At 46.4% G+C, this 10353-nt stretch overlaps 1 protein-coding gene across 3 annotated transcripts; it reads left to right on the forward strand.

The window, feature by feature from the left end:
- Positions 1–810: 810 nt before the first annotated feature.
- LOC143157033 (uncharacterized) lies at positions 811–9734 on the forward strand. 3 transcript variants are annotated; one of them, XM_076331426.1, is made up of 2 exons: positions 811–1206; positions 7259–9734. In XM_076331426.1, exon 2 carries the CDS (start codon positions 7398–7400, stop codon positions 8649–8651), a length of 1254 nt encoding a protein of 417 aa, XP_076187541.1. In that variant the 5' UTR covers positions 811–1206; positions 7259–7397; the 3' UTR covers positions 8652–9734. The 3 variants fall into 3 exon arrangements, with proteins under 3 accessions (XP_076187541.1, XP_076187542.1, XP_076187543.1); XM_076331427.1 differs by lacking the exon at positions 811–1206 and adding an exon at positions 1842–2416; XM_076331428.1 differs by lacking the exon at positions 811–1206 and adding an exon at positions 1842–2397.
- The last annotated feature ends 619 nt before the right edge of the window (positions 9735–10353 follow it).

Below are 10353 nucleotides of genomic sequence, written 5' to 3' on the forward strand. Positions count from 1 at the left end.
ACGGAGCGCCTCCTTCCAGGAGCGCGGCTCCAGCCGTGTCCCCCTCAACCAGGAGCCGCGCGTGCGTCCCCCCCACGCTCGCCAAAGGCACCCCTTTTACGGCGCTCCTCACTTGCTCCCTGCTGTGTACCCACCCCCCAGCGCAGCCACCTGCCTGAGGGGGGGAGCCCCTGACTGGCGGAGGTTTTGGCGGGCGATGGGGAGCTCACACCAGTGCCGGAACCGGCTGGAACCGGCTGCGACAGGCCCAGGGCAGTTCACGGTCTCTCCCTCCACAGTGCACCGGGTGTGCCCCATACAGCCCGCTGAGGGGAGGGAGGCAGCAGGGGAGGGCAAGTGCAGCCTTGGCAAGCCCGGGCATTTGGTCAGAGGTGGCTTCTTTTAACGGCACTTAGGAATTCTGTATCCTGCGGGAAGAAAGTGGCACAGACAGGAGCTTTGCAGGTATGTGGGCAGTACATTGAAAAATACTGTTTTCATTCTTCTGAGAGTGGGTTTTGGGGGTGAGGGTGGTAGCTTTGTTCTCTTTTGTTCTTAGAAGAAAATATTTTTTGTTTTCTATTGAAAAAAAAGGAAAATTACTTTGTTCTTAATTTTTTACCTAATTTGAGATGGAAATTAATTCTAGTTAAAACATAATTGCAAAAAAAACCCTCAAAACCTCCAGTTTCTAATCACAGTATCTGGCCTTAATGCAGGAAAACACTAAAAGACTGTATAGCTTTAAGCCTGCGTACTGTGTCATCAGTTTAGAAGTCTGTTAATGTGCGGAAGGGGTGTGCTTGAGCACTGTGCCAGAGCCAGCTTTGAGCAGGGGGAGCTCAGCTGAGCTTCTGCAAAGGGGCTTTGCAGGGGCTTCCTCGCTGGGGTGGTCCTCGCCCAGCTCCCTGATCCGCCGGAAAGCTGTGAATGTTTTGGCAAAGTAAGGATTTCCAGTACCAAGCCATTAATGCAGCAGGGTTTTCACAGCAGGGGAGACTGAGAATAAAAAAAAACAAAACATAAAAGACTGACAGACAAGGATCATTGCAGAAGTCAGTATGGAGAAACCAGAAGGGTGGATTTTTACTGGGTACAAGCAGGAAGCCGAGGGCAAAGGAGTCTAAGTGGAGAAACCAGAATACATCTTGATGTTCTCTACCCCATCAGATGAAGGAAAGGCTATTTGGTGCTGTCTTCGTTAAGTAGTAGTGGTACCTGTTAAAGGTAGGTACAGCTCGTGCTGGGGTACCAATGGCTATAGTATGCATGATTTTTACTTTGAACTAGCTGTAGTTTGTTCCTATTAGATAAATGCCCATTAGCAGCTGGAGAACATTAAGTGTGCTCTGAGTGCATCTTCTGGTTCAACGTCTTCTGCATCAAGTTCGTGTGCTCTGAGACTACTTTACAATATGAAAGAAAGCGTAGTTCAGAGGATTTGCTTTAAAAGCATGTTCCTGATATGCCCTGAAACATTGATGTGGGTACTCCCTTTCTAGGCCAAAAGTGAAGTATGAATACAATGTCTTGATTCTTTTTTTTTTTAACCAAAGAAAATAAATTAACTTTCTGTTGAATTCACTGTTTTAGCATTAGGACCATAGTAAATGCATATTAAACAGTGTTGAACATGTTAAGATTTTTGCCAATGCATGCAAGTCGAAGGAAGCAACACTTCTGAAATACCTAATTGTTTAGGAGCCTTGCTATTTGGAAAAAGAAAATGAAGACTGGGGAGAATGCTGCATGCAATTGTTTATTTCTGATCCAAAAGAGGCTTGGTTTTTAGTGTGTTAGGGGAAGATCTTGTGACTCCAGTTGACTGGTTTAACTGGTTTGTATGGTATAAGGATATTATAGTTCGTTAGACTGGACTGTACATAAATTTGGTATCAAGATTATTTTCACAACAAGCACTTTCATAAGGTTCGTGCAGGGCTGCACTGTAATAAAAATCATAGAATTATTTGGGTTGGAAAAGACCCTTATGATCATCAAGTCCAACTGTTAACCTAGCACTGCCAAGTCCACCACTAAACCATGTCCCTAAGCACCACATCTACACGTCTTTGAAATACCTCCAGAGATGGTGTGATGCCCATGCCCCCATGTAGCTGGACACAAGGGAGCAATGACTGTGCAGAAATGGGGGACAGGGTGGAGCGAAGGCCCCATAGCTCTCGCCTGTTCGGACACTGTCATCCTTGATAAGTCTGCCTCTGCCACACCTCTCGCAGTTCTGAGGCCTAAACTTCTGTCAAGGGCCTAAAGACCCAACCAAGGGCTTATCTACTGAGACCATGCGGCAACAAAAGCATAAAGGACGCGGACTGGAGGAGGCTCTTCAGAGCTCCCTCTCAGCTGGACTGAGATCCCCGAACCGTCTGTGACCGTCGGCTTGATCCTTATCGACAGGTCGTATTACCCTCCCTGTGTACGTAGTTGTGTCGTGTTATGTGTTACTATTTCGTGAACCTGTATGCTTGCCTAAGGATTCTGGCTCTCATCATAAACTGTCACCATATAGTACCCGCCTGACTGTGGAGTCCGAGTAGTGGTTGTTCCCCCCCCCCTTCTTTTGGTACTATACGGTACATGACAGTAAAAAAATTGACGTAGTTGGCAGGATTCGTCATCCAGTACACTGGTGGGTCCAGTGAATGTACTACAGATGAATCGGAACTGCAATTCAAGGCCCAAGCCCAGCTGCCCCCAGCCGCTCTGTTATCTGACGATCCGCTGGAAAGCAAGGGGGTTTGAGTCTTGCCAAACTGTTAAAATGACCACATCCTTAAGCAACCTATTGCAAAGGTTCAAGTGTAAACCCTCGGAGCAGGGCTTAGACTGGGCCAAGCCAAATTGGAAGGACGAACAGAAAGTAGTCCAGAGAATTGAGCAATTACACAAGGAACAGAAGTACAAGAAGGGAAAAGGAAAAGGGGTCATTTGTGCAGTTTTGGGTGCCTAACTCTCGATCTCCTATTGGCACAAATTCCAATAACTAGTAATAAAAATTCAGAAGCTAGTGTACTGTTGCGATCCCGAGATGTGGGATGGTGACAGTTGGTATTCTAGCGAGGAAGAAGAAAGGGAGAGCCCTGCAGGATTCTCTCCAGATACTCCGGGGGAAACCACCCTCTGCCCTGTAGTAAAAACTGAGGAAAAGGATGGTAGAGGCGGAAACACCAGGGTAGTTACAACCTGAACCGTCTCATGGTCCCCATCCGAATTGGCTAACCTGCAAGAAAAATATTCCCGGAAGCCACATGAATCAGAAGTGGAATATTTGTGGAGAGTATCCCTAACTGGGGGAGACCGAATTCTATTAAGCCCCGTCGAGGCCAGAGGCTATTGGGGTCCTGGCATTTTTCTCACCACCATGCCCGGACCAGAAAATCATTCCCTTACTGCTAGGATAGCTCATTGGGCCTCCGGGATAGACCCCCAGGACGGGGGGATCCGATAGTTACAAGGACAGCCAGATTCTCTGATCTTGCTGCCTCAGTACAGAAAGCAGCCTGCGTGCAAGCCATACATTTTCGAGGATTGATTGCAGAATCCCCCATGATAGCTCCCATTGCTCAGGACCCCCTCACCCCTTTGATCTGGGGTCTCCCAGACAGTCTTAAGATGTATGTGGCTGGGATACAGGATGGAATAAGGCAGGGGCACAGAAGACCAGGAGGACCTCTGACTTGGACTCAGTTAGTTCAAGATGTTATAAGTTACGGGCAATGAATGGGATGGGTGAACACTAGCCAAGAGCCTAGGGACTCCTCGAATGTACCTATGCATAGGGTTCATTTCGTACAATCCCAGGAACCCAAGTTACAAAGGGATAGGGTGATCTCAGACAAACCTACAAGGGAGTCCCATTTTGACCCAGAAAGAAATGAGTTATGGAGGAAAGCTTTAAAATTAGGGATCCGCAAGCAGGTGTTAATGGGATATCCACCTCGGATGTACGACGGCTAGTGCAAATTGCAGGTGGAAATCAAAATACCACTCCTAAAAATAACTCAGGGGATGTTGCTCCCTCGGCTCCACCATCACAGGACAAGGACCTTACAGATTTTGGGGAACCAAAGTCAAAAAATGTGGGATCCCGGGAAAGGTGTTGAGCCAACCTCCTGCCCGGGTGCTTAACATCCAATGACTCTCCATTCCTTCTCCAACTATCATATTGCCTGTGGGACCCCGTCGGTTGTGCTTTGAATTTTTAATAGACACCGGGGCTCAAATGTCCGTCATTACTCTTGACACTAAGGCTCCTGGGAGTCAGACCCAGGAAGCCACAGATTAGGGTGACCGGCATCGAGGGAACTAAGAAATTGTGTCCCACTGCATTGATTACACTGACACTCCCGGGAGACAGTTGCCCACGACTCGCGAGAGTCCTAGTAGGGGCTGCCAAAGTAAATATTATTGGGTTTGACTTATTAAAAGGATGTGAGTGGCATTTACCGGATGGCACAGTCTGGAGTTTTGCCAGTAAACCTGACCACAGGGAAAGTCACATATCACTGTTGGAAACAGCTGTGGCTTTGCCACTCTCCAAGATAACTAACGTAAAACAATATCCTTTACCGACTGCCGCATTGTCAGCGATAAATGAGATGATAAAAGATTTGGAAAGTCAAGATATTATAACCCGTACTCATTCCCCGTATAATTCACCGGTGTGGCCGGTCAAAAAGCCAAATGGTAGCTGGCAATTGACCATTGATTATCGTAAATTAAATGCTAATACAGAGCCACTGACAGCAGCGGTCCCAAATATTGCAGAAATAGTTACCGAAATCCAGAGCCAAAATTAGAGCTGGATGGCAGCTATAGATGTAAAGGATATGTTCTTTATGGTCCTTCTGCAAGAAAAGGACAAGGCTCAGTTTGCCTTCACTTGGAAGGGTATTCGGTATACATTCAATAGACCTCCTCAGGGCTACAAACACTCCCCCACCATAGCTCATAACGCCCTCGCTAAAGTACTAGCACAAACAAGCTTTTTCCCGGGAATCACTATCTACCAGTACATTGATGACATACTGATAGCCAGTAATACCAAAGACCAAGTGGAGCAGGATATGACTAAAATAACAAACAAACTGGAACAAATGGGGCTAGAGATTCCTCCCTCCAAAATACAAACTCCGGCACAGGAGGTGAAATTTCTGGGAGTATGGTGGATTCGTGGTGCAGCATCCATTCCCCCTGACACCCTGAAGGAAATAGAGAATAGGAAAACCCCTAATACCCAAAAGGAGTTACAGGGAATTCTAGGAACTTTGGGATACTGGAGAAAGCATATTCCTGGTTTTTCTATTATCGCCTGATGACTATATAATTTCCTGAGAAAGGGAGTGCAATGGGAGTGGACCAAAGTACATGACCAAGCCTTATACTCTCTGGTAGCGGAGCTTCGGTTATTCCAACAATTAGGCCTGGTCCACCCCGGCGATCCCATACATGTAGAATGGGGATTTAGTGAACATGGATCCCATTCCAATTTATTGCGAAAGGGACCAATGGGTCCTAAACGACCACTGAGTTTTAATTCACGGTCCTTCAATGATACCAAAAAATGATATACCAACTTGGAGAAAGGACTCCTGTCAGTGGTAAGAGCCTTGCAACAAGCAGAACAAAGATGAACCTCCCAAAATATTATCCTATGGGGGCCATTTAAGGTAATAGAAACAATTAAACAGGGAGCTGCCCCTCCAGGAGGAATAGCACAAAAGCCAACAGTACGAAAATGGTATGCTTACCTAGAAGGAGTGATGGAGCTTATGCCTGTAGAAGAAGGACCAACAAAGGTTTCCGAATTGCAGAAACCAGTAGACCCAGGGATGGTATATCATGCACTCCCAAGCAAGTCTTCACCTATCCACGAAGGCACCCCTATTGAGGAAAACTCAGATCTAACTGGGGTTTGGTTCACTGATGCCTCGACACAGCAAGAAAACAAAGTCTGGAAATACAAGGCGGTGGCATTAGAAGTGAAAACCAGACACACAGTCATAGAAGAGGGGGAGGGTAGTGCTCAAGTAGGGGAATTACGGGCGGTAATATTGGCAGCCTTATCGCAGGCTACCCACATTTACACTGACTCATATGCTGTATTCAAAGCAGCAACCAAGTGGCTTAGCCACTGGGTGGCAAACGGGTGGCAAGTGAATAGGATGCCAGTATGGCAATCGGAAAGCTGGAAACAACTTTTAGAGATAAGCAACCACAGGCCCCTATACGTTGGCTGGGTGAAAGGACACAATTTTGCACACGCTAAGCTTGCATTCTTTAACAGGCAGGTTGACGAACTTGCCAGACTTAATGTAACTGAAGTAGATTCCAACCTAGGAGGATGGAACAGGTTGCTAGAATGGTTACATATTAAGCAAGGTCACTCAGGGATGAACAATCTCTATAAGGAGGGAATCTCTAGAGGATGGCCCATTACAAAATGAATGGCAGAGGCGACAGTCACTGCATACCCTGAGTGTAGATTAAGACTAACCACCAATCATCCGGCCAAGGCGCCCCCCTGCACATTAGAGATAGGAAGACTCTATGGCAAACATGGCAAATAGATTACATAGGTCCACTCTGTCCCTCCACAGGGAAAAGATATGTTTTGGTAGGAGCTGAAGTGATATCCGGAATCACTATGGCAACAGCAGAAAAAGCAGCCACAGGAATGAACACTGTGCAGTGTTTACGAGATTGGTTCAGCACATTACCACACCCGGAGGAAATACAAAGTGACAACGGTTCTCACTTTACTGCCGGGGTGGTACAGGATTGGGCTCGGAAAGAAGGAGTTAGCTGGACATTCTATACCCCCTGTTACCCCCAAGCAAACGGGATAGTAGAGTGAACAAACGGATTATTAAAAAGGTACGCTCGAGTAGATAAATCCGATTGGGCTAACCACTTGTCTACCGCTGTTTATACTATTAATAACCAGTGGGCTGGAGGTGGAAGTCCAAAAATGAAAGCTTTTATATCTTCCACTAATACCATCATGCCAGAACTCTCCACCCCACCTGGGAAATATCCTGTCCCTTGCCACCCGGGTCAACCAGTATTGGTAAATGTCCCCTATGTGGGGAAGGTGCCGATGGTTCTTGTCTTTCTGAAAAACAAATTCGCCTGGGAAACGAAAGATTATTCTGGGAAGACTCATGGAATCCTCACCCGGTGGATCTTTCCCTCTTTCTAACCTGTTGAGAGGTGGTGCTTATATCATCCCACTGAGCAAGCTTCTTTTCTTTTACAGGTAAAACCGGAATGAACAATTGTACCTGGAACCTAATTCTGGACTGGTTTGAGTTGGAGTGTCCCCAAGGATAATTATTGTTTGTAATTTTAGTGTTACTAGTGTTGGTAGCTATAGTCATTCTAAAGCCGAAATTTTAATGATGGGTTGCCATATTAGGCATATGCCCTGGATTGCCTGTATTTTGCTGTTACTTTGGTTTGCGTTATGGATAATCCTTCTAAGTAATAAGCCGTCCATGCTTCGACTAAAACGAACCAAAAACAGTCGTGAATTACCCATTGAAAATTTAGCATTTGATATGATTACAGGGTTTTATCGAATGATTAACATGACTGGTGGAGGAATATGCATAAATCTTCCCAGCAGTGCTGGCGCCGGACTACCTTTTGGTGCACTCGAAATAGATCTTAAGTCTGTTTATGAGGCAATCCGGCTAAACGACAATGAAACAATCAAGATTTGGAACTATTCCGAAACCTTTGGGCAGGCCACACGGCGGTATGGCCTAGATATCACCAATAATGTAATGCATGTGTTTGTGGCTAGCAACCAATCTGGAAGTGTTACTTGCCAACGCATAGACACCAGTCATGTTTATTCCCAGGGAAGGTACCTCTATAATACTACTCAAACCAAGACTTTCCCCTGTGAAGTGTTAAATTGGTGGCCTCTGAGCAAATGGGGAAATCCGTTAATGCATCCGTATACGATCCCCATGAATGCATCATGGTGTTTCCAGTTTCCACGGACCCCAGGATCCAGTTGTCCGTGGCCAGGCCGGTCATACCGCTATGATTATAATGTTAGCGCAAATTGTATCTGGTCCACTTATTTCTGGGCATCTTTGCGGGCGTCTAGTGGAGATCATCCTTGGGATCCCCTAGATGCCAAAGTCGAGTTTGACAAACCACCTACTTCGCCGCTGTGGGAATGTACAAAAATACTTAACTGTTCCAACTTTGAGGATTATTTACCATATGTATGGCAGACTGAAGCCTTAGTAATTGCTTTTAGGCAAGCTTGCTTGTGCTACAACTATACTATTCCTGTGCCAAATACCTTAGAAGCATTGAACCTTTGTAATACTACTCTAGGTCCCCAAGGGATCAGTGATGTCACTGAATGGGAAAACTTAACCCTATGGTGCAAACTTCCCCAATGGCACGCTGTTACCTCTCCTGATGGTATCATATATAGACAAAGCTCAGGGTACGACCACTCATCCTGTACTACAGCCTGGTTTAGTAGCCCTAAGGACACAATGTGGGTCTGCTCTGATGGAAATATGTACTCACATATCCAGCCTCAAAAACATGCGGGTTTGCAGTGTGGACTGGGCATCCCCTCCATGTGTCCCACTAAAATAGCCAATTTCAGCCACCATAGATGACAAGCAGTAACTTTAGGATTACGGTCAATATTTATGCCCGGATCATTAATTAGAACTCACCAATATGCAATTGAAAATCTAACTTGGCAGGTACACCTACCTGTTATCTAACTGGTCAAGAACCGCATTTGGGGCTATGAACTTACAGGTAGTGGCTGTTTGCAGAATGGCGCTACAGAACAGGTTGGCTTTAGATAAGTTCTTGTTAAGGGAAAATGGGAGTCTGTGGCGTATTAAATCACTCTTTCCCCGAAGAAGAATGTTGTGTGATCATTCCCAATGTCTCCTCAACTATAGAGCAAGCATGAGAAGAACTGAACAAGGTCGCTGCCAACACCCTGGACTTGTTTCACCGAATACAACCAGATACTTCCGGACCCGTGGGATGGATAGCCACAGCAGTAAAGTGGTTAGGACTGTCGATTAGTGATTGGTTAGTCACCTTAATTCAATACATAATAATAATATTAATTGTAGTTATAATTGTTGCCATAGGCTTAAGTTGCTTAAAGCAAATCTTAGTGAAAACTTGCACTAATAATGTGAACGCTGTTAATGTTTCACTGGTTGAATATGCTCTGATTCTCCCTCCTTCCCTACACACCTATGATGTGTTGCGATCGGATGTGACAGAGTCACGGGGTGGACAATGTGATGCCCATGCCCCCATGTAGCTGTACACAAGGGAGCAATGACTGTGCAGAAACGGGGGACAGGATGGAGCGAAGGCCCCATAGCTCTCGCCTGTTCGGACACTGTCATCCTTGGTAAGTCTGCCTCTGCCACACCTCTCGCAGTTCTGAGGCCTAAACTTCTGTCAAGGGCCTAAAGACCCAACCAAGGGCTTATCTACTGAGACCATGCGGCAACAAAAGCATAAAGGACGCGGACTGGAGGAGGCTCTTCAGAGCTCCCTCTCAGCTGGACTGAGATCCCCGAACCGTCTGTGACCATCGGCTTGATCCTTATCGACAGGTCGTATTACCCTCCCTGTGTACGTAGTTGTGTCGTGTTATGTGTTACTATTTCGTGAACCTGTATGCTTGCCTAAGGATTCTGGCTCTCATAATAAACTGTCACTATATAGTACCCGCCTGACTGTGGAGTCCGAGTAGTGGTTGTTTCCCCCCCCCCTTCTTTTGGTACTATACGGTGCATGACAGATGGTGACTCAACCACTTCCCTGGGCAGCCTGGTCCAAGGCTTGACAACCCTTTCAGTGAAGAAATTTTTCCTAATATCCAATCTAAATTTCCCCTGGCACAACTTGAGGCCGTTTCCTCTCGTCCTATCGCTTGTCACTTGGGAGAAGAGACCAACAGCCACCTCACTACAGCCTTTCAGGTAGCTGTGGAGAGCGATGAGGTCTCCCCTCAGCCTCCTTTTCTCCAGGCTAAAATACCCCAGTTCCCTCAGCCGCTCCTCGTAAGAGTTGCTCTCTAGACCCTTCACCAGCTTTGTTGCCCTTCTTTGGACGCGCTTCAGCACCTCAATGTCTTTCTTGTAGTGAGGGGCCCAAAACTGAACACAGTATTCGAGGTGCGGCCTTCATCAGTGCCGAGTACAGGGGCACGATCACTTCTTTACTCCTGCTGGCCACACTATTTGATACAAGCCAGGATGCCATTGGCCTTCTTGGGCATCTGGGCACACTGCTGGGTCATATTCAGCTGGCTGTCAACCATGTAAAGACAGAAACAAT

Source organism: Aptenodytes patagonicus, chromosome 2 (assembly GCF_965638725.1).
Source record: "Aptenodytes patagonicus chromosome 2, bAptPat1.pri.cur, whole genome shotgun sequence".
NCBI lineage: Eukaryota > Metazoa > Chordata > Aves > Sphenisciformes > Spheniscidae > Aptenodytes > Aptenodytes patagonicus.

Bases quoted from the DNA above. Each gene is read 5' to 3' on its own strand.
- LOC143157033 (XM_076331426.1), top strand. From the start codon at position 7,398: ATGATGGGTTGCCATATTAGGCATATGCCCTGGATTGCCTGTATTTTG.